Source organism: Neoarius graeffei, chromosome 16 (genome assembly GCF_027579695.1).
Source record: "Neoarius graeffei isolate fNeoGra1 chromosome 16, fNeoGra1.pri, whole genome shotgun sequence".
Lineage (NCBI taxonomy): Eukaryota > Metazoa > Chordata > Actinopteri > Siluriformes > Ariidae > Neoarius > Neoarius graeffei.
Window position 1 is genome coordinate 15273502 of NC_083584.1, and position 24379 is coordinate 15297880.

General features: G+C 44.7%; 1 protein-coding gene and 1 long non-coding RNA gene across 4 annotated transcripts in view; one reads left to right on the forward strand and one right to left on the reverse strand.

Annotated features, from left to right (window-relative positions):
• pbx4 (pre-B-cell leukemia transcription factor 4) overlaps positions 1-24379 on the forward strand; it is a 145625-nt gene that overhangs the window by 116225 nt on the left and 5021 nt on the right. For 2 of the 3 annotated variants that reach the window (XM_060942550.1, XM_060942552.1), the window contains 3 exons: positions 3888-4023; positions 11319-11475; positions 24044-24130. In XM_060942550.1, coding sequence (XP_060798533.1) covers positions 3888-4023; positions 11319-11475; positions 24044-24087 — 337 coding nt within the window. In that variant the 3' untranslated portion in view covers positions 24088-24130. The remainder of the gene's footprint in view (positions 1-3887; positions 4024-11318; positions 11476-24043; positions 24131-24379) is intronic. The other variant, XM_060942551.1, reaches the window with a different exon arrangement.
• Positions 12292-16069, reverse strand: LOC132900460 (uncharacterized). The gene is made up of 2 exons (XR_009656786.1): positions 14547-16069; positions 12292-14458 (listed from the first exon to the last, which is right to left on the reverse strand). It is a non-coding gene; the product is annotated as an uncharacterized LOC132900460 (long non-coding RNA).

Genomic DNA, 24379 nt, shown 5'->3' on the forward strand with positions numbered 1-24379 from the left:
CGTAGTCAGCTGGGATAGGCTCCAGCTTGCCTGCGACCCTGTAGGACAGGATAAAGCGGCTACAGATAATGAGATGAGATGAGTAACTTATTCTGGTTTATTTTTCCTCATGTTGCCCCCCCCCCGAAGAACTCTGGCACCCCCTAGGGGAGGCGCGCCCCACACTTTGAAAAGCCCAGATCTAAACAATCACCTCTTTATCCATCTCGAGACACCGCACTCCCTTAGTGATAAAGATTTTTATTTTTTATTCTGAAAACCCCACAAGCAAATCACTGGAATATGTGGTGAACTTCTTTAATTTGACCTGCGAGTTGGCCTAGTGGTTAGCGTGCCTGCCTCTCAATCAGGACATCGCGAGTTTTACTCACGGTCAGGTCGTACCAAAGACAATCATAAAAATGGTACCGTCTGGCACGGCACGCTGCAATACAGATGCGAGTGGGGAGTCAAACTCTTGCAGTTACCAAAAGACCCGCCCCCCCACTGTAACCCTAGCTATGTAATAGGCCAGAGGCCGAGGGCTACGGAAACGGAGATCGGCGCCGCCAAACGCACCATGTGGCGTGGGAAGGACTTTGAGTCTTTATTTTGCAGGCAGAATTTTTCCTTCATAAAAAAAAGGCAAAAAACACATCCTTCCTTCTGTAAGTTTATTTTGGAGTTATGGTGCGTTCATGTGCTATGGGAATTATGGTAAATACTAGTGCTGTCAAAAATGTCGCGTTATTAACGCGTTAACTTGACTCAATTCTAACGGCGATAATTTTTTTATCGCGAGATTAATGCTCTGTGACATGATGCCATGCCCCGCACAGCCAGAGTCCTCTGCCCTCCCCCGAAGAGCCACGGTGCTCGGCTTAGGTTTCGTTTTCCCATCGGCGGCTCCAGCCCCACTTTGCAGTGGCTGTGACAAGACGTGTTATGCTCTGCAATAAAAAAAAAAACATTGGTACAACCAGTGTTCGAACTATGCCGATATTTTCGGGGGGTCCCTTTTTTTTCCCTTGGGGGGGTGCTTGCGCTTGTCTCAGAGTGTGGATCTCCATCACACGCTCACTTCGGATATGCAGATGCTTCCCGTTACACACGATTGCTATGTCAATAAACGTCATTTTACCAATATTTCAGAGACCCCCCAACATTTCCCAAATCATGTTTTCAAGGGATCTCATGTCTGTTTCAGGGGATCTCGGATCCCCCGAGTACCCCCGTAGTTCGAACAGTGAGCAAGCCCATTCACTTTTTTATGCTGATAAGAGAATTACAATGGTTTTTCATGTGACAAAAATGTGCGATTAAATTGCGATTAATCGTGAGTTAACTATGACAGTCGCGACATTAATCGCGATTAAATATTTTAATCGCTTGACAGCACTAGTAAATACCAAACGCCGACATGGAAAGCACACACGAACGCCCCCTCTTGTGGTATTTTCCACTGGGCAACTCGTAGAAAATTTTGATACACGAGTTGCCAAGATGAGATGAACTTTAACCTTTTCAACATGGCGGCGAGCGGTACAGGACTAGCTTATGAACCAAGAAAGAAGTGGTTTTCACCTACGGAAAGCTGACTCTCACCTTTTAAACGAGTCATGTTATGTATATTATATTATTATAATATGTATATTATAGCCTAATACAAAATATTCTGTGGCTGTCCAAAGAACGCCAACAATGATCTCGATACTGGCTACTCTCATTGTGGCTGCAGCCAAATTTCCAAAAACTGCGTGGCATTCAATGTGTTAAGAAAATCTCTACTTGTCATGATCAGGAAATATTCAGCATTATTTACCTTTTGACTTTTGATAACTCGTATTCCTGCTGCAGCTGATGAACAAGGCAATCTACACTAAGTAACTTTAAAAACGCACATTGATAAAACTTGCTGAATTCGTGCTGAGTTTATCTCAAGAAGAAAAGAAATATATCACAATGGAAAAATAACTTCGTTCCGCCCGAATAAGTTCCAAATCTGTGCTCAAATCAGAATTTAAGGGAGTTGTACTCAATAACGTACAATATGACTCGGGTAGTCAATGACATGGACAGGCTTTAATTTTCAAACAAATTTTGCATACACTGTACACACACAATCTTACCTATAAATACCCGGGGGAAATGATGGGAAAATTGTCATTATTAAAGATGCCACGCCTAAGCCAAAATCAACGTGAACAGGCCATCGGGATGTTGCGTGCCGGAAGTACACAGACGGAGGTCGCCCGGCACTTCGGTGTTCATCATTCGACCATTTCCCGTTTGAGTCAGCGTTACAGACAGACAGGGAGCACCAGGGATCGTCCACGCCCTGGTCAGCCTCGAGTCACGACGCCAGTTCAGGATCAGCACATCAGGCGAGCTCACCTCCGTGACAGATTCGGCAGCTGGGCCATAGAAGGTTCACGCTGCACGCTACACGCTACACGCATGTAAAGAAAAGTGGACAAACGTAGCATGACTTGCTCTGGGCCATAGAACGGCGTTCACGTTGCACGCTGCACACTTCACGCGTGAAGCGAGAAATGAACATGCACACTTTTTTCTAGGCGTGAAGATGGAAATTCCAGTCAATGCATGCGGTCACCGCCACGCCAGCCAATCAGAACGGGTCTAGGGAGATAACGCTATGCTTTCAGGGGGAAACTTCAGAAAAAATATAATTGAATGGTATAATTGAAAAATAGTTCTTCATCGGGATTGTCAAGCAGATTATAGAATGTTCGGTGAAATTCACCACGGGTTTCTCTCAGAAGGAAGTGTTCTCGGCTCCAAATTCTGTTCCTTTTTCTCTTCCTCTGTCTCAGTAAAAGCAGAATGAGGCAATCGTCGTCATCCGAAGAGTCCATATTGTTGGTTACTCGGTCAAAGTAGAACAGACGCAACACGTGAACATCCAAGCATGAAGTTTAATGGCCCAGGGTCCGGTTCTTCACGTGAACGTGTAGCGTGCAGCGTGCAGCGTGAACCTTCTATGGCCCAGCTGCCTTCCTGACACCCTCAGTCACGGCTGCTGAGACCCCTGGACGACACAGACCCAGAATCTCCAGCATGACGGTCCGAACATGGACCAACTGTCACTTTGAATTTTTTTATTGTGAATTAATTCTTGAGTTTGACAATAAATGTCCTTTATCGATGTTTCAAGATGTGTGTGCATTATATACAATATCATAAATTTCAAATATATGCATGGATCTAAAGTGATATCGTGTTGAATTCCATTGTGCGTTTTTAAAGTTACTTAGTATATAATTGTTTTCGCCAAATAACAGGCCCGATTCTGAATCTGGTCCACCATCTTTAATTTGTCAACAACAACAAAAGCATGTGAACACAACACACTGGTAAATACCACTTCCCAACTGGAAAATATCATCTTCCCATAGCACACGAACGCAGCATGAGACTCGCTCCTCAACTCTGTCCGTGTTGTAAGAAATAAAAAAAATAAATAAAAAGAAAATTACAGACTACTGTGCGTCTTCCACACAGTCCTAAAAAGATTTCCTCTTTTTTTTTCATTCTTTCTTTTCCGTCTCCTGTCTGTAAATTGTAATGATGTACCGTTGCTGCGTCGTCCATGTCGTGGCGTTGTATGTTGTGTTCTGATATGCATCAGTTAAAAAAAAAAAAATACAGCAAACCCTCTGAATGAGTAGCGTAGGGGTGTACAAACTTCTGACTGATCCTGTGTATAAAGTTTTATATTCAAATAATTGTGATGTTTCAACCACCAACCCAGGCAGGAGGAAAAAAAAAAAAAATGTCAAGTTGTACCAATGTGTAGAAAAACCACAGAACTGCACGCACGCACGCACTGGGGTGAAGGGAGAGAGGCGTGTGGTCTGTAGATAACGCTGCTTTTCTACTGTCTACAGACGCAAGAGACGCAACTTCAACAAGCAGGCGACGGAGGTCCTGAACGAGTATTTTTACTCGCACCTGTCCAACCCGTACCCCAGCGAGGAAGCCAAGGAGGAGCTGGCCAAAAAGTGTGGCATCACGGTGTCTCAGGTCAGAAACGCACCAGCAGCTCGGATCAGGACTCACTGAAAAGAAGCGGTTTTGTTCTTTCTCATCACTCGGAAAGCACGATTCACTGGAGATGGGACAGGAAGTGAACAGTGTTCATGTGGGGGCGGGGTCTTGAAAGATGAAAGATGATGGGAAACGAGTGGGCGGGGCTGTGGTCTCAAACCCGTGACCTTTTGGTACCAAAGCTGCTTGTCGAAGGCTTCCATTAGGCCCCGAGCGGGTAAAAACCGCTAATCGTTAGCCAGCGCTCACGCTCCGTCTCGTCCACTTACGTACTGCGTCCGCTGACGTACAGCGTAAACGTGATTTTCTGGTTTCGACCTCATGCACTTGTTCCACGATGGAGCGAACGTCGAGATTTTATTTCCGACATCATCTGCATGCCGTTTGGTTGAACGTGAGGCGCAGGAGATCTTCGGGGGTGACGTTGTCGCACACGGACGTGCTGTTCCTCACGGGTTCCTCAGGGGTTCCGAGAACAGGCAGCTGCCGTTGAGTCTCTTCACATCTCACTTCATTGCTTTTAAACTCGAGCTCAGGGTTCAGACGAGACTCCACTAATTATCTGCAGAAATTAACTTCTGAAATCTGAATATCGATCCGAGTCGTTCGTCCGAGACTCTGGTTTAATTATCATCAGCTCTCCATCTGAATCTCTCGCCTGATTGTTCTCCTCCTCTTTCTCTTCTTTCCTTCTGTTTGCGACCTGTTTTTTCCCTGTTTATTTTTATAGAGAAGGAAGAAAAAAATACTGAGGAAATCTGATATCATTTTAAACTTTGTCCCTCTTTTCTGTCTCCTGTTCAGAATTTCTCTCTCTAGTTCTTTTTTTTCTCCTCCGTCTTTCCTTTTCCTTTCTTTCGTATTTTCTTAGACATTTACTCAGTCTTTGTGTCAACGCTTTAAAGATTTTTTTTACATTTTCTTCACACTCAGTTATTCAGCCTCTACACTTTCTTCTCTTAATATTTTACGTTTTCCCCTCGTCTTTCTTTATTTCCTTCTTTATTCACTGTCTTTTTAAATCAACTTTCACTTTTTGCTTTTTCTCTTGCTGTGCTAACTCTCGCTCTCGGTTCTCTGTGCCCTCTCTGTTCTCTCTCTCTCTGTCTTTGTGTCTCTCTTTTTCTCTCTCTCTGTTCTCTGTGTGCCCTCTCATTCTTTCTCTCTCTCTCTGTGCCCTCTCGTTCTCTCTCTCTGTGCCCTCTCATTCTCTCTCTCTGTGCCCTCTCGTTCTCTCTCTCTGTGCCCTCTCGTTCTCTCTCTCTGTGCCCTCTCGTTCTCTCTCTCTGTGCCCTCTCTGTTCTCTCTCTCTGTGCCCTCTCGTTCTCTCTCTCTGTGCCCTCTCGTTCTCTCTCTCTGTGCCCTCTCGTTCTCTCTCTCTGTGCCCTCTCGTTCTCTCTCTCTGTGCCCTCTCGTTCTCTCTCTCTCTGTGCCCTCTCGTTCTCTCTCTCTGTGCCCTCTCTGTTCTCTCTCTCTGTGCCCTCTCGTTCTCTCTCTCTGTGCCCTCTCGTTCTCTCTCTCTGTGCCCTCTCGTTCTCTCTCTCTGTGCCCTCTCGTTCTCTCTCTCTGTGCCCTCTCTGTTCTCTCTCTCTGTGCCCTCTCGTTCTCTCTCTCTGTGCCCTCTCGTTCTCTCTCTCTGTGCCCTCTCGTTCTCTCTCTCTGTGCCCTCTCTGTTCTCTCTCTCTCTGTCTGTCTTTGTCTCTCTCTTTTTCTCTCTCTCTGTTCTCTGTGTGCCCTCTCATTCTTTCTCTCTCTCTCTCTCTGTGTGCCCTCTCGTTCTCTCTCTCTGTGCCCTCTCTGTTCTCTCTCTGTCTGTGCCCTCTCTGTTCTCTCTCTCTCTGTGCCCTCTCTGTTCTCTCTCCCTCTCTCTGTGCCCTCTCTGTTCTCTCTCTCTCTGTGCCCTCTCTGTTCTCTGTGCCCTCTCTGTTCTCTCTCCCTCTCTCTGTGCCCTCTCTGTTCTCTCTCCCTCTCTCTGTGCCCTCTCATTCTCTCTCTCTCTGTGTGCCCTCTCATTCTCTGTTCTTGCTCTCTCTCTCTGTGTGCCCTCTCATTCTCTGTTCTCGCTCTCTCTCGCTCTCTCTGTGTGCCCTCTCGTTCTCTCTCTCTCTCTCTCTCTCTCTCTGTGTGCCCTCTCATTCTCTGTTCTCTCTCTCTCTCTGTGTGCCCTCTCATTCTCTGTTCTCGCTCTCTCTCGCTCTCTCTGTGTGCCCTCTCGTTCTCTCTCTCTCTCTCTCTCTCTCTGTGTGCCCTCTCATTCTCTGTTCTCTCTCTCTCTCTGTGTGTGCCCTCTCATTCTCTGTTCTCGCTCTCTCTCTGTGTGCCCTCTCATTCTCTGTTCTCGCTCTCTCTCTGTGTGTGCCCTCTCATTCTCTGTTCTCGCTCTCTCTGTGTGTTCTCTCTCTCTCTCTCTGTGTGCCCTCTCATTCTCTGTTCTCGCTCTCTCTGTGTGTTCTCTCTCTCTGTGTGCCCTCTCATTCTCTGTTCTCTCTCTCTCTGTGTGCCCTCTCGTTCTCTGGTCTCGCTCACTCTCTGTGTTCTCTCTCTCTCTCTCTCTGTGTGCCCTCTCTCTGTTCTCGCTCTCTCTCTCTGTGCCCTCTCATTCTCTGTTCTCGCTCTCTCTCTCTCTCTGTGCCCTCTCATTCTCTGTTCTCGCTCTCTCTCTCTCTCTCTCTCTCTGTGTGCCCTCTCATTCTCTGTTCTCTCTCTCTCTCTGTGCCCTCTCATTCTCTGTGTGCCCTCTCATTCTCTGTTCTCGCTCTCTCTCTCGTGTTCTCTCTCTTTGTGTTCTCTGTTCCTTCTCTGTTTGTTCTCTCTCTCTGTGTGCCCTCTCATTCTCTGTTCTCGCTCTCTCTCTCTCTCTCTCTGTGTGCCCTCTCATTCTCTGTTCTCGCTCTCTCTCTCTCTCTCTCTGTGTGCCCTCTCATTCTCTGTTCTCGCTCTCTCTCTCTCTCTCTGTGTGCCCTCTCATTCTCTGTTCTCGCTCTCTCTCTCTCTCTCTCTCTCTCTCTCTCTCTCTCTCTGTGTGCCCTCTCATTCTCTGTTCTCGCTCTCTCTCTCTCTCTCTCTCTGTGTGCCCTCTCATTCTCTGTTCTCGCTCTCTCTCTCTCTCTCTCTCTCTGTGTGCCCTCTCATTCTCTGTTCTCGCTCTCTCTCTCGTGTTCTCTCTCTTTGTGTTCTCTGTTCCTTCTCTGTTTGTTCTCTCTCTCTGTGTGCCCTCTCGTTCTCTGTTCTCTCTCTCTCTCTCTCTCTCTCTCTCTCTCTCTCTCCAGCTCCATGTTTCATGGCCGTGTATTAAATCTGTTCAGTCAAGGATGCTGTCGTGAAATAAATGTTAATGAAATAAAACATGGCTCTCTAATTAATTAGAGGATGATATGACTCTTCTCATGTATCCTAATAATTAGAGAAAACACTTCATGTATGAAATCCTCAGTTCTTTAATTTCAGTGGATTGTAAAATCCATTTTGGTTAAGCCCCGCCCCTTACAGCGGGACTGATCAGGTTTTAAAGGAGATCTCTTACCTCGGCTCATGAAGTACCACTTAGGAGAACTCGAGAGGAACGATGAGAATTTTTTTGTGAATGCTGTTGCGTGTGTGGGGGGGAGGGTTGTTTGTTTTTACACACACACATATATATATATATATATATATATATATATATATAAAACCCCATGTAGATACTGCAGTTTATATAAGAAAAACTTAATGACTGAAGTATTGAATAGATTTTACTCACAGTACTGTGTGTGTGTGTGTGTGTGTGTGTGTGTGTACATATTCATTGTTTTCTTATGAGACTTGTTACTTTAAAATATATTTAAGTTATTCCACAAAATCGAGTCGTACATGAGCTGATAGCCGACAAGGCGCGTAGCACCGAGTTGTCTGTAAGCTGTGTACGATGAGATTGAGTGGAATAACTGTTTTATTCTATCCACATTCACTGGATTTTGAGAATCAGAGCTTTTTTTTTGCAAATTCAATCAATAAAAACTTTATACAAAACGTCTGACAAAATCATTTCCACTTTTAATTTTTGGGGGTCCCACAGGGGTCAGTTTTAGGCCCCCTTCCCTTCTTTCTTTATTTGCTCCCGCTCGGTTTCATTCTTAGGAGGCGCAGCATTTCATTCCACTGTTATATGGTCGACAGTCAGATATACAGTGGTGCTTGAAAGTTTGTGAACCCTTTAGAATTTTCTATATTTCTACATAAATATGACCTAAAACATCATCAGATTTTCACACAAGTCCTCAAAGTAGATAAAGAGAACCCAGTTAAACAAATGAGACAAAAATATTACACTTTTAATAAGATTGCTGTACACCAACACAACCCATCTAACTTGAAGGAGTTGGAGTAGTTTTGCCTTGAGGAATGGGCAAAAATCCCAGTGGCTGGATGTGCTAAGCTAATCGAGATGTATCCCAAGAGACTTGTAGCAAAAGGTGCCTGTACAAAGAATTGGCTTTTGGGAGTGGGTGAATACTTATGCACAGGGCAGATTTCTGTGTTTTTATCTTCATTATTGTTTGTGTCACGTTAAAAAACAAGTTGCATCTTTAAAGTGGTAGACATGATGTGTAAATCAAATCCCTCCAAAAATCCATTTTAATTCCGGCTTGTCACAGGACAAACTCCAAGGGGGATGAATACTTTTGTGTTTGGTGGCACCACTGGGGACACCCCCCCCACCCCCACCCCCCCGTAGATCTGGGGTCCATGGCCAATTATATTAAGCCAACCATCTCCAATCTCAGTGTTTAAAGTGGATGCAGTCAGGTCAGGGCAGTCGTCAAATCGAGCTTTTTCCAGTTGAGGCAGCTGGCTAAAATAAAGGCTGAACTTTCTAGGCAGGAATTTTGAGACAGTAATTCACGCCTTTCTCACCAACCGGCTGGATTACTGTCATGCACTCTGTATGGGGGTTAGTGGGTCCTCCATCGCCCGTCTTCAGATGGTACAAAATGCTGCCGCACGTCTGTTAACTGGCACACGTAAATATGAGCATCTTTCCCCCATTTTAGCCTCACTCCACCGGTCACCTAGCCTGGGAAATCCCATGCTGCTTCGCACAATCGTTCCGATCTGAAAAGACAGCATGGAAACTATGGTCTAAAGGCTCGCCTGAGTTAGGGAGCCAATCAGAGAGTGGGGAGGGGTGGAAAGACGGTGACGTGTACTACTCGACAAACGGAAGCTTGTAGTTTATTTGCGACTGTTTACGGATCACATTTAACATGGCGGCGAGCGATACGAACCAAACTTTAGACACTGTTCTGAATAGTTTAGAGCGAAAGTTTGTTTTAAAAAAAGAACAGCGTTTGGCGTTACAGTCTTTCTTCGTCGCTCTAACTACGTCACCGGGTACAACTGCCATGATTGGCCATGGGCTACGTATACGCCAAATGATAGACATTCGCAACGTCCAATAAACGGCCATTGACGATCGTAAACCACACCTCCCCTACGAGAAATTCAATCGGCGGATTCCAGACCATATTTCACTTGTGATATGGTCTGGTGTTAATCAGACTACCGGTCACTCATACAGTTCAGGATTTATTTTAAGATTCTTTTATTTGCTTTTAAATCTCTTAATGGTCTTGCCCCGCCCTACCTCTCTGAGCTGTTACTCCACTATACTCCCACCCGCGCTCTCGGGTCAGCTGACCAGCTGCTCCGGAGTGTGCCTAAAACTAAGTGTAAAGGGGCCTGTGTTTTTACTGTTGCAGCTCCGAAACTGTGGAACAATCTGCCGTTGCACATTACACTACGTTCAGACTGCAACCTGAAACGACCCATATCCGATTTGTTGTGAAATCCGATTTTTTTGTTAGGCCGTTCACATTACCAATTATATGAGACTTGTATGCGATCTCCAATATGAACGAAAAACGACCCAAAAGTGTCCCGCATGCGCAAATTGACACGTAATAAGCACATCTACGTAATACGTAAACAAAAAAAAAAGCGCACTCTTCAAGTTTGCAAGTAAAGCATGGAGATGAGGCGAGACCTGGCGATGTGGTTTTTGTGGCGGCGGCGGAACTCGCACAATAACCTGGTATTGTGGAGGCGATTGAGAAGCAGGAGGGCAAGGGCTTTGGTCCAGGCGCTGTGTGGGGCCGTGGCAGCAACCTCCATTGAAAGGAGGGGTATGGATGCGGAGTCGCAGCCAGGAGTGGTGGGATGTTGACGTGCTGCGCTTCTCTGCTGTTGTTTTCCACCAAAGAGGCGGGATTAGCCAACGCAGAATAGTGACGTTTGTCTCTTGTTGATGACGTGTAGGTCGCATGAATGCGACCTGTCCGGTCAGACCGCAGTCGCATGTGAAAATATCGGATATGCATCGGAATTAGGACCACATATCCAAGCGGCCTGGGTCGCATGTGAAAAAAATCGCATCTGTGTCGTTCAGATTGTCAATAACAAATCGGATACAGGTCGCATATGGGCAAAAAAATGGGATATGGGTCGTTTCAGGGTGCAGTCTGAACGTAGTCTTAGACGGGCCTCTTCTTTAACTGTTTTTAAATCTCTTCTTAAAACCCGTCTCCTCTTCTTGGCTTTTAACATCACGTCAGATGTTGATTTTATTTTATCTGATTTGATTTTATTATCGGGCTGCTGTGGTTATCCTTCTTTTATGACTTTTATTTTATGTCTTTCTTATTTTGTTTATTTTACTCTACAGCACTTTGGGCCACTGCAGTTGTAAAGTGCTTTTATAAATAAAGCTGGATGGAAACAAACTGGCGAAATGACAGGAGCTGTTTGTGAAAAATGCGATTTAATAATAATTCTTAAAAAAAAGATACGTTCATGCCGTCAAATACTTTCATTCCATATTTTGTTGCTTTTTTTTGGTTTCGAGTGTTTTTTATTTCGTCCTCGGTTGGTTCACGCGCTGCCATTTTGATTTTCTCTACTCACGGTATATGAGCTGATATCGTACTCGTATAGTAGCCAATCAGAGCGTGTGATTGCTCATATCCAGTGAATGTGGATAGAATAAAGCGTTCGCCATCCAAGTCCCTGTGCCTGAGCTGTTTCTGTAGAAACAGTAGCGTGTGAAGTGCTTTCCAAGCTGTGCTGTAATATGAAAATAATGCAGACCCTCTCTGACCAATCAGATCGGAGAATTGGATCTCGCTGTGGTGTAAATTTAGTTTCTGTCCTGATTAGGTTGAGAAGTTCACTCCGACGTGCTGCTGCCTGCCCTGTTATTAAATATCTGGGACGCTGTGTGTCGTCTCCTGTTTCAGGTCTCTAACTGGTTCGGCAACAAGAGAATCCGATACAAGAAAAACATCGGCAAGTTTCAGGAGGAAGCGAATCTGTACGCAGTCAAAACAGCCGTGGACGCAGCCAACGCTTCTGCACAGGCTAGCCAGGCAAACTCCCCCGCCACGCCCAACTCAGGTGTGTCTCTCACACACAGACACAAACGAACTGATCAAGACATGGATAAACGACTCACGCACCCAGCACCTCCATCAAACCGGCTGCAAACAGCAACACACCACCGCTTTCTCACATCCTCCCCCCCATTCTCTAACACACTCTTTTTTTCTATTTTTCTGTCTTCTCCATTATTCTCTCCCTTTAATTCTCATTGTCTTTCCCCCTCTCTCTCTCTCTCTCTCTCACGTTCCTTCCTGATTATTCTCTTCCTCTTTCTGTTCTTTTGTTCTCTTGTGCTTCTTTTTGTGTCTATTTTTATCTCACAATGTGGTTTTTTTTCTTTTTTCCCTGTAGTTAACATTTTAAACATTCTCCCTCTTTTCTCTTGTTCTGGGTCTGACGGTTTCCTCTGCAACCTTCTTTCTTTCTTTCTTTCTTTCTTTCTTTCTTTCTTTCTTTCTTTCTTTCTTTCTTTCTCAGTTATTTACTCGCTCTTTTTAAAGTAACTTTCTTGCTTTTGGCTTTTTTTTTTTCCTTTTTGTATTTCATACTTGATGTTTTCCCTCATATTTTCTCTCACTCTCTTGCTCTCATTCTCTTGTTTTCCTTCTCTCCATCTCTCGCTCTCGTTCTCTTGTTTTTGTTCTCTCCATCTCTCGTTCTCTTGTTTCCATTCTCTATCTCTTGCTCATTCTCGTTTTCGTCCTCTCATTTTCGTTCTCTTTCTCATTCTCTATCGTTCTCTTGTTTTCTCGCTCTTGTTTTTGTTCTCTAGCTTTCGCTTGTTTTCGTTCTCTCTATCTCTCTCGTTTTTGTTCTCTCTAGCTCTCGCTCTTGTTCTCTAGCTCTCGCTCTTGTTTTCGTTCTCTAGCTCTCGTTCTCTTGTTTTTGTTCTCACTTTCTCTCGTTCTCTTGTTTTTGTTCTCACTTTCTCTCGTTCTCTTGTTTTTGTTCTCACTTTCTCTCGTTCTCTTGTTTTTGTTCTCACTTTCTCTCGTTCTCTTGTTTTTGTTCTCACTTTCTCTCGTTCTCTTGTTTTTGTTCTCACTTTCTCTCATTCTCTTGTTTTTGTTCTCTCCATCTCTCGTTCTCTTGTTTTTGTTCTCTCTATCTCTCGCTCTCTTGTTTTTGTTCTCTCTATCTCTCGCTCTTGTTCTCTTGTTTTCCTTCTCTCTATCTCGTTCTCTATCTCGCTCTTGTTTTCCTTCTCTCTCGCTCTTTATCTCTTGCTCGTTTTCTTGTTTTTGTTCTCTGTCTCTTGTTTTCTTGTTTTTGTTCCCTATCTCTCACTTGTTCTCTTGTTTTTGTTCTCTATCTCTCGTTCTCTTGTTTTTGTTCTTTCTCTCGTTCTCTTGTTTTCATTCTCTCTATCTCTTGCGCTCGTTCTCTTGTTTTTGTTCTCTATCTCTTGTTTTTGTTCTCTCTATCTCTCGCGCTCGTTCTCTTGTTTTCGTTCTCTCTATCTCTTGCGCTCGTTCTCGTTTTCGTTCTCTATCTCTCACGCTCATTCTCTTGTTTTCGTTCTCTCTATCTCTCGCGCTCGTTCTCTTGTTTTCGTTCTATCTCTCGTTCTCGTTTTCGTTCTCTCTATCTCTTGTGCTCGTTTTCGTTCTCTCTATCTCTTGTGCTCGTTTTCGTTCTCTCTATCTCTTGTTCTCGTTCTCTTGTTTTTGTTCTCTCTATCTCTCGCTCTTGTGCTCGTTTTCGTTCTCTCTATCTCTCGCTCTTGTTCTCTTGTTTTTGTTCTCTCTATCTCTTGCGCTCGTTCTCTTGTTTTTGTTCTCTCTATCTCTCGCGCTCGTTCTCTTGTTTTCGTTCTCTCTATCTCTTGCGCTCGTTCTCGTTTTCGTTCTCTATCTCTCACGCTCATTCTCTTGTTTTCGTTCTCTCTATCTCTCGCGCTCGTTCTCTTGTTTTCGTTCTATCTCTTGTGCTCGTTTTCGTTCTCTCTATCTCTTGTTCTCGTTCTCTTGTTTTTGTTCTCTCTGTCTCTCGCTCTTGTGCTCGTTTTCGTTCTCTCTATCTCTCGCTCTTGTTCTCTTGTTTTTGTTCTCTCTATCTCGCTCTTGTTCTCTTGTTTTTGTTCTCTATCTCGCTCTTGTTCTCTTGTTTTTGTTCTCTCTATCTCTCGCTCTTGTTCTCGTTTTTGTTCTCTCTATCTCTCACTCTTGTTTTCGTTTTCTCTATCTCTTGCGCTTGTTCTCGTTTTCATTCTCTGTATCTCTCTCGTTCTGTTTTCGTTCTCTTGTTCTCGTGTCCGTTCTCTCTATCTCTTGTTCTCATTCTCTCTTGCTCTCGTTCTCACACACAGAGAGAGAGAGAGAGAGAGAGCGCTGCATTGGAAGGTTGTGTCTTTCTGTGCAGTGGTCCTGAGTCAGACTCTTCTCACTCTTGCTTCCTCTTCAGGCTGCACTCGGCGTGTTGAACGTGCAGCTTTTGTCCAGTGGAGATGAAATTGAGACAGGAAGGATCCTGATCAGCTGATTTAGAGGAAGGGCTCTGAACTGACATTCCTCACTCTTCCTGCGACATTTCTCTTCTCCGAGCCTGCATGTGTGCTTTTTACACACTCACGAGTTTATGAGGAAATCTCCTGCATCCCACTGTTTATAACCTCATGTCCTCCTGGTACGCAGCAGTCCTGACCCGCTGTACAGATTTACACCTTTACTGCAGCACCTGCCCATTCCCTCCTCACCGGCTCCGCGGCACCGGGAAACCATCACTTTCACTCCGCTTTATGCTCAGTCTATTTCTTGTTAGTGTCTTTTTATTAGGTCTGTAAACATTTTTAAAACCTCCATCGTTCACGGCGTTCTAACAGCGATCATGTGACGCACAGCAGCTCCATTTTTATTCTTCTGATTATTCTTCATTTGTGTGTAGCGGCGTCTTGAAACTCCTGTCTGTCTGCACGTGGATTCATCAGTCGGCCCTCGTGTTCATCACAAACAGGCCGTGATCGTGCAGCGCTCGAGTAAAAGCTCACACTTCGGAATTTCTAAACAGGAAACAAACGAATAAATAAATCACAGCTCCAGTTAGTTGGGAAGATCTCGACTCGGAGTTCAGCGAATCAGATCAATCACCGAGGTGTCGGAGTTTTTCCCCACTTTGGAGCTCAAAGGTTGAAAATGCCGTAATTCCGAGTTCCCACTTCTGAGTTGAGTGTAGCGTACGTCCTGGAAGATTCTCAGATGGAGGAGAGAGAGAGAGAGAGAGAAGGGGGGACAGGCGTCACTGAATGAAAATAAAATTAGTCGTATGTCTTTTTAAAAAGAATGGAATTTAAGTGAAGTTTTTCTTTATTATTTAAAAAAAAAATTAAGGCTCCAGAGATTTTTTTTCTGTCCTCCATCCCTCCTTCCTTTCTCACTTTTTCAATTCTTCTTTCTCTTTTTTCTCTTCATACTTTTTTGCCTTTTTTCTCTTTTTCGTTGTCCCATTCTACTTCTCTTTGATGTTTTCCTCTGCAACCTTTCTTTCTCTCTCTCTCTCTCTCTCTGTCTCTCTAAAACAACTTTCTTGTTTTTTGGGGGGCTTGTTTTTCTTCTTTATATTTTACATTTACTCGCTCTTTAAATCCTTTTTCTTCTCTCTTTAACATTCTCCCTCTTTCTGTTCTTTCATTTCTGTCATACGGTTTTTCTTTTTCTTTACTTTCCCCTCTTTCCTTGGTTTCTTTCTCTTGCCTTATACTTTTTCACTATCATGCAGCTTTTTCATGCTTTTCTTTATCCTCTTCACTTCTTTCCTTCTATTGTCCTGTACCTTTTCTTCTCTTCGCCCACTGTTCGTTTTTCCCGTTGTCTTCCCACACTTTTCTTTCTTTCAGTTTTCTCAGAACTGTTGTTCTTTTTTCTTTCTATTGTCTTGTGCTTTTTTCTTCTACATCTTTCTTTCCCTGTTTACGTCTTTCATTCTTTTGTCTTATCTCGCACTTTTTTCTTTTCTGTTGTCTTGCTCTTTTCTTTTTCTTCTCTTTCCTCCTTTTCTTCTTTACTATTTTTATTATTGTTTTCTCTTATCTCTTGCTTCACTTCTGTTCCGTCCTGTTGTTGTGAAATCACGGCGTGTGCTCACGCTGTGCGTCTCTGTGCTCGGTTAATAGTGTGTGTGTTCTCTCCTCTAGACAAAGCGCCTGCGGTTGAAAGCTGATCTAATCATTGCTCGTGAATTTCCTCCCCAATCAATCGAACTTCGGTTCAAGTTCAGAATCATGACATCGGTTCGTTTCCTGCGTCGGTTTTACTCGTAACTCCTCTCAGAGCTGAACTGTAGCTTTAAGCCATGTTTCAATTTCACTTCACCTCACTCAGTGCGGACTTGCCCAGGCTGGTGCGAATCCCTTCACCTCCAGCAGCGTTCCTGGAACTTGGGCGTTTTTTCAGCAGCAAGTCTGAACAGGAGAGCGAGCCGAGTGAGAGCGCCGATGCTGGACACCAGGAGCCGGAATCAAACACACCACGCTCTCCTCTTCCCTCTTTACAGAGAGAGTCGTCATTCTGCAAATACCACAGCTGCCTCCCTCTCCCTCCCTCTCCTGCTCTCTCTCTCTATCCCCTCTCGCTCCCTGCTCTCGCTCCCTGCTCTCTCCTCTCCTCTTTCTCTCTCTCCCCCCGCTCTCTCTCTATCCCCACTCTCTCTCCCTCTCTCCCCATTCTTTCTCCCCCTGCTCTCTCTCCTCTCTCTCTCCCCCTGCTCTTTCTCTCTCTCCCCCCGCTCTCTCTCTATCCCCACTCTCTCTCCCTCTCCCTGCTCTCTCTTCCTGTTTTCTCCCCCTGCTCTCTCCCCCCTGCTCTTTCTCTCTCTCTCTCCCTGCTCTTTCTCTCTCTCTCTCCCCGCTCTCTCCTGCTCTCTCTCTCCCCCTCCTGCTCTCTCTCTCTCTCTTCCTGCTCTCTCTCTCTCCCCGCTCTCTCTCCCCCTCCCGCTCTCGCTCGCTCTATCCCCACTCACTCTCTCCCTTCTCTTTCTCTCTCCCCCCGCTCTCTCTCTATCCCCACTCTCCCTCTCCCTGCTCTCTCCTTTCTCTCCCTGTTCTTTCTCTCCCTCTCCCCGTTCTTTCTCCCTCTCTCCCCATTCTTTCTCCCCCTGCTCTCTCTCCTCTCTCTCTCCCCCTGCTCTTTCTCTCTCTCCCCCTGCTCTCTCTCTATCCCCACTCTCCCTCTCCCTGCTCTCTCTCTCCCCGTTCTTTCTCTCCCCATTCTTTCTCCCCTGCTCTCTCTCCTCTCTCCCTGCTCTCTCCTCTCTCTCTCTCCCCCTGCTCTTTCTCTCTCTCTCTCCCCATTCTCTCTCCTCTCCTCTCCTCTCCTCTCTCCCTGCTCTCTCTGTTAAGTGGAACAGAGATTTCAGGAACAGGAGAGGTTTTTCAAGTTCGGTCTCTAACTGTAACAGGAAAACTGGTTGGTACGGTATTAATGCTTAATAAGAGTGGAATAGAATGGTTTAGAGCCATGGGTTGGTTTGGGGTTTTTTTTTTTTGTAAAGAAAATAACATGGTACTGTCTGAAAGAGTCTCTGCCACATCTGAGAATATCACACACACATCCGTCTTCCACAGTTCTGTCCATTTATCAAAGAACTAAAGGAAAAAAGACGATCAGGAGTTTGTCTCGTGACTTTGTTTATAAATATAATCTCACACACACACACACACACTATCTCTAATCTGTCCAAATGCCTGTCTCTAACCTGTCTGTCTATCTTTTGATCTCTAATCTGTCTCACTTGTCTGTCTGTCTCTAACCTGTCTGTCTATCTTTTGATCTCTAATCTGTCTCACTTGTCTGTCTGTCTCTAATCTGTCTGTCTGTCTTTTGATCTCTAATCTGTCTCACTTGTCTGTCTGTCTCTAATCTGTCTGTCTGTCTTTTGATCTCTAATCTGTCTCGTCTGTCTGTTTTAATCTCTAATCTGTCCCACTTGTCTTTGTGTTCCATTCCCCTCTCTCTCTCTCTCTCTCTCTCTCTCTAATCTGTCTGTGTTTACTTGTCTGTCTCTATCTCTAATCTGTCTGTCTAATCTGTCTATTTCTAATCTGTATAATGGTCTTTCTCTCTAATCTGTTCTGTTGTCTCTGTCGCCAGTCTTACTGTCTGTCATTCAGCCTCTAATCTGTCTCACTTGTCTGTCTGTCTATTCCTGTGTCTGTCTCTAATCTGTCTGTCTGCCTGCCTGCCTGCCTGTCTATCTCACTTCTGTCTAATCTGTTTATTTCTAATCTGTATAATGGTCGGTCGGTCTGTCTGTCGTCAGTCTAACTGTCTGTCTCTAAACTGTGCGTCTGTCTCTATCTCTAATCTGTCTGCATCTGTCTATCTCTTCTGTTTATTTCTATAATGGTCTGTCTGTCTACCTCTAATCTGTCTGTTTCTGTCTGTCCATCTGTCTAAATTAATGTGTGTGTGTATTAGAGAAGTGTGTCATTAATAATCCCATAATTACCACACGGTGTAGAAGGAGTGCTGTTAATAAATCAGAGCTACAGCGCAGGAACGCAGCCTGCCGAAGACATTCCTGCGGTGGGAATCTGAACGTTTTTCCTCTTAAACGCGTTTCTGATAAATCAGGATGTGCATTCTGTCATCTCATAAACACACACACGCACACACACCCTTACACACCCTTTTACTGCTTCTTATCTCAGCGTGCTTTCAGATTCACTCCTCCTGAACTCACAACATTTACTACTACTGAATTCTTGACTCACTTTTCCTTCTGGGAATACAGGCATCTGGAGCGGAGTGTGATTAGATCAGCACACTACAGCTGGACAGCTGTGCCTCTGAATCTCACACACGCTACTGAAAAGATTGCTTGCGTAAACACAAACAGATTTCTGTTAATCATATTGATCATGGGGTTCATTTTTTCTGTTTTAAATATAGACAAGAAAACGCATCATTACACGTCACAAAAAGACTGTTGCACAAGAGATGGCTGATAAAAAAGAAAATGCTACACTGAGACAAAACTGAATTGAGAAACACCAGATGTTGAACACCGCAGTCAACGATAGAACAGGATCATAGAGTTCGTTTTTGGGAATTTCCGAGTTACAAGTCGAACGCAGCGTTATTTTTCCTGCCAGAGCGCCAATAGATCTGCCTCTGGATATCAGAAAGCTTCGGCATCGTCGATTTTTGGTTTGTTTGGCGTTTTTTTTTTTTCCCCTTTTTTTAAATGTCATATGCTGTGTTCACACTTATACCGGTACAATAGTGGTATAACTGTATCGATACAAAGTATACCGGTACAGTTTAGTGCATCTGTCCACACTAGCGAGAAATGTTTGCGGTTTTCTTTCACGGTAGTTGAAATGTGCGTGCGCGAAATGTTTCCGTGGTTACCGAGTAACTTCCTTCCGAGAATATGGCGGATGAAACAACGTGTGTGTGCTTTTTGTTGTCAGTGTGCAGTCTGTATTTCTGGTGGTCATTTATTCAGTCGAATCATATAAAACGCGCGAGGCAGTTGAGAAAGAAAGAAAGAAAGAAAGAAACAAACGAATCCCCGTTCTTTACTATTTCTTCTTCTACACCCGGAAGAAGTAGGAATGGTTCATTGCGCATGCGCATTATATTTGTATCGATACAGAGCCACTTTACAGAAGATGTGGTGTGCTTTGGATCATGAGCTGTTCCAATTCTTCTCCAAACTTTCTTCTTCCCATCATTCTGGTACAGGTTGATCTTAGGCTGTGTTCACACTTATACCGGTACGAAAGTGGTATAACTGTATCGATACAAAGTATAGCGGTACAGTTTAGTGCATCTGTCCACACTAACGAGAAATGTTTGCGGTTTTCTTTCACGGTAGTTGAAATGCGCGTGCGCGAAATGTTTCCGTGGTTACCGAGTAACTTCCTTCCGAGAATATGGCGGATGAAACAACGTGTGTGTGCTTTTTGTTGTCAGTGTACAGTCTGTATTTCTGGTGGTCATTTATTCAGTCGAATCGTATAAAACGCGCGAGGCAGTTGAGAAAGAAACAAAGAAAACGAATCTCCCTCTTCCCTTCTCTTCCCCTCACTTTCTCTCCCTTTTCCCTTCTTCCTCCTTTCTTCCTCCCTCCTTTTTCCCCCCCTTTCTTTGCTCCATGTAGCTCCGCAGTCGTTTTGAGCCATTTTGACGTTTTATTTACAGCTGGAAAGCACGGGCATATTTGCCGGAAGACGTAGGAATGGTTCATTGCGCATGCGCATTATACTTGTATCGATACAGAGCCGCTTCATCTGTCCACACTACAGCGAAGCGCTACAGTACCGATACTGTACCGGTACGAAACCCATACATTTGTGGGTTTCGTACCGATACAGTTATACCGCTACAGTACCGGTATAGTTGCTAGTGTGGACAGGTGTTGCGGTACGAAAGTAGTTTCGTATCGGTACAAAATCCCTAGTGTGGACAGGGCATTATTTGCAAAATGAAAATAATACTCTATAAAGGCATCCACCCATATCCAAAAAGTCGTCTTTGTCCTTTAAATCTGAGGGAAAAATTACGTTTTGCTCATTCATTCATTGCTGATTGATGTCCAATTTTCTTTCCTCTCTCGTTTCTCCCTCGTTTTCTTTCCTGCCGATCATCTCAGCACACTCTGAGGAAAGCGCTATCTACCGTCTTCCACATACATGAGCTCGCAGATGCATACGTGTTGCTCAGATTGACCGGGGACAGAGTGTATGCCCCGCCCGTTCAGAAAGCACAGCTGATTTTGCTGTCTGGACTCCCAGCCGTAGGGGGATTGGGTCGTTGTCGGGATTCGAACTCGCAAGCCTCTTTTCTGCCGCGCTGCTCAGGTGCCCAAAGCGACATATAGGAACCACCTGAGCAGTCGATGGGTTTTACAGCTTGCAGCTTGGCGATGCTGGGGTTTGAACTCATGATTTCCTGAATGGAATTGTTTGAACCAGAATACTTTTTTCTGTTGAAGTGTGTCGGGGGGGGGAGGCTCAAAGTAAAATGAAGTTTCGGTCAGAAGGACCTCCGAATATTCACTTTTTTACTGTGGTTTGATTGCGGTGGAGCAGGTGGTGTTTCTCAGTTCACTGAAAGCCTAAACGTGTGAGATGGAATGAGATGAGCTCGTCGTTCTCTTGCACAACCAGCTTTTCTTTTGCCGTGCTTTCTTGGATCTACTTTAAGCTTTAGAAAGTAATGAATTAATGCAAGTGTTTCACCGCTAACACGGCTCTCGTTTGGTGGCGCCGTCTTACTCGCCTCGTGACGAAGCAGTTCTTTTTAAATCGCATCTCAAATGAATTGTATACTGAGATCTTCTGAGTCACCAAGTCATTAAACAGCTTAAGCAGAAACCCTTCCTGTTTCAGACACACCTTAAACCGGGGCAAGGGCTCCGAGATCACGGCCTCTGTTCCAGATTTTTCCGTGTGAAAGTGCTCACCAAAAATACACACACTATTTTTAGGCACTGAAGGCTGAACACCAGCCGAATTGAACACTCGTGATTCGAAAAGCAGGATGAAGTGCGCGTGTGTGTGTGTATATATACAGTGAGAGTAAAAAGTATTTGATCCCTTGCTGATTTTGTTGGTTTGCCCACTAATAAAGACATGATCATTCTATACTTTTAATGGTAGACGTATTCGAACATGGAGAGACAGAATATCAAAAAGAAAATCCAGAAAATAACTTTAAAGAATATATTTTAATTGATTTGTATTTCATTGAGGGAAATAAGTATACTCAGCAAAAATAAAAACTTGACACTCATTATTTTTCAAATAGTGTTTAGAAACTTTTCTTGAAAGAGTTCTTGTTGGGCATTACGTCACACATTCATTCTACTGGTCGGGCCGACGTAGCACGTGCGAGAGCACTGCACGCTAAAATCACGTTTCCACGCGACACAAGTGACGTGACCTATTGATACACGTGCAGTTGATCTCACGGTAGCAGAGTAGAGCGTCATCTCAGAAAAACAAGGTTTGATGGTTAATTATTCGTTAATTTGCAATGCCACGACTGTCAAACATTCAGCGTGAACGTGCCATTGGCATGCTGAATACGGGAACATCCGTCACTGACATTGCGAGGGTTATGGGATGCAGTCGACAGACCATCCATAATCTCCAGACACGTCTCCGTCAAACTGGCACCACAGCCGACCGTAAGGAACCCTCCACAGAACTTGCAGGAGCTTGGTGCCATGTTGGTACAAATATGGCGGCGCATTCCCCAAGCTGTGTTCAGACGCATCATTCAATCCATGAGGAGACGTTGTATCGCGGTTGTGAATGCCCATGGAGGACACACCCGATATTGACATGATTTCATTAAGTTGTGACTCACAGTTTTTGATCATGGACATTGTCGTCGCATTTCCGGTGGAACCGATTCCATGACAAACATGATCTGTATGCTATAGCATCTTTAATGACAAGATAATTGAATACAGTCGTTATTTCAAACCTATTTTCCAAAATGTTCAAATTATTGACTTTGAAACGAGTGTAAAGTTTTTATTTTTGTTGAGTATATTTGATCCCCTAGTATGCATTAGGAGTTCTGGCTTTCACAGAGCAGTTAGACACTCCCAATCAACCGGTTACCTGAATTGAAGACACCTGTTCTAACTAATCACCTGTATGAAAGACACCTGTTCACAGAATCAGACAGATTCCAAACTCTCCAACATGGGTAAGACCAAAGAACTCTCTCAGGACCTCAGAGACAGGATTGTTGACCTGCACAAATCTGGAATGGGCTACAAAAACATTAGCAAGATGCTGGGTATTAAAGTAACAACCACTGGTGCAATTGTGAGAAAATTTAAGAAGTATAACATGACCATCAATAGACCTCGGTCTGGTGCTCCACAGAAGATTTCACCTCGTGGGGTGGCAATGATCATGAGAACTGTGAGAAATCGGCCTGCAACCACACAGCGGGAGTTAGTGAATGACCTCAAGGCAGCTGGGACCACAGTCACCAGGAAAACAATTGGCAACGCTTTGCGCCGCAATGGATTAAAATCCTGCAGTGCCCGAAAGGTACCCCTGCTTAAGAAGGCACATGTGGAGGCCCGCCTAAAGTATGCCGATGATTAGCCTGGGCCCGCCCATCCTAAGCGTGACGCAACACGAGGGCCTGTTGCGAGCTTAGTCTGGCCAGGCAGGCTATCTACAGCATTTCCAAGCTCCCGAAAAATCGGGAACCAATCAACTTTGAGCATCTCCAACGGCCCTGGGTAGAGGCGTGTTCAAGGCAGTGACGTAGTAGAACTGCGACCGGAAGCCATAGATTGTTTACAGAATCTATGCCGGAAGCGCTTCATTCACATCACGAACATGGAGCAGCGGCAAGCCTTTAACACAGCGGTAGATGCTGTATTGAAAGCATTCAACGGGAAGTTCTCATTGAAAACGGAGCAAAGAGCAGCCCTGGAGGTATTTATTGAAAGGAAGGACGTTTTCGCCTTGCTCCCAACCGGCTTCGGTAAGAGTTTAATCTACCAGTTAGCCCCGTCGCGTCGCATACGTCAGAGGAAAGAGTGATGTGATTGGTTTAAGCTTCGTCACAGCCTTTTCTGGCTTCGACCAGTAGCAAACTGAGGCATTTCAGGGAGGCGGGTCAACCACGGGCTCTGGGAAACGGTTTGGCCAGACCAAATGCTCGGAGAGCTTTGAAGTCGCGTTAGCCAGGCTAGCCAATGATCACCTCAAAGATGTACAAAGTGATTGGGAGAAGGTTCTGTGGTCAGACGAGACCAAAATTGAACTATTTGGCCTAAACTCTACTCATCATGTGTGGAGGAAGAAAAATGCTGCCTATGACCCCAGGAACACTGTGCCCACCGTCAAGCATGGAGGTGGAAGCATTATGTTTTGGGGGTGTTTCTCTGCCAAGGGCACAGGGCTACTTCACCGCATCAGTGGGAAGATGGATGGAGCCATGGACCGTGCAGTCCTGAAGGACAACCTCCTCCCCTCTGCCAGGAAGTTGAAAATGGGCCGTGGTTGGGTCTTCCAACATGACAACGACCCGAAGCATACAGCAAAGGCAACAAAGGAGTGGCTCAAGAAGAACCACATTAAGGTCACGGAGTGGCCCAGCCAGTCTCCGGACCTCAAGCCAATCGAAAATCTATGGAGGGAGCTGAAGGTCCGAGTTGCCAAGCGACAGCCCACCAACCTTAATGATTTAGAGAGGATCTGCAAAGAAGAGTGGGCCAAAATTCCCCCGGATATGTGTGCTAACCTTGTGGTTAACTACAACAAACGTCTGTCCGCTGTGCTTGCAAACAAAGGCTTTGCCACCAAGTATTAAGTGCTTTTGGCTAGAGGGATCGAATACTTATTTCCCTCAATGAAATACAAATCAATTAAAATATATTCTTTAAAGTTATTTTCTGGATTTTCGTTTTGATATTCTGTCTCTCCATGTTAGAATACATCTACCATTAAAAGTATAGAATGATCATGTCTTTATTAGTGGGCAAACCAACAAAATCAGCAAGGGATCAAATACTTTTTACTCTCACTGTATATAAAAGCGTGTCCTTGCTGAGAAAGGTGTGTGTGGTGAAATAATTTCGCTGTGTGTGTGTGTTTGTTTAACAGGTGGATACCCAGCGCCGTGCTACACGCCTGATGGCCGGCTATGAGGAGCGGTCAGGAAGTGTCCTTTACACCCCACACTGCCTAGACGTGAGTAACACACACACAATTTTGCTTGTAGTTGTTTGTTTTTAAGTGCAGTTTAAATTTCTTCTTCTTTCTTTAAAAGATTTTTGCACTTCTTACCCGTAATCTACACAAAATCCTTAGAGACCTCAATATTAGACTTTCTGGTCACTACATAGGGGATAACAAAGGCATTGTGGAACCTGCGTTTGAGACGCAGCCGCAGAAAATGCCGGACTACGTGCAGTTCCATTCTATTTAAATGCCCTCTGA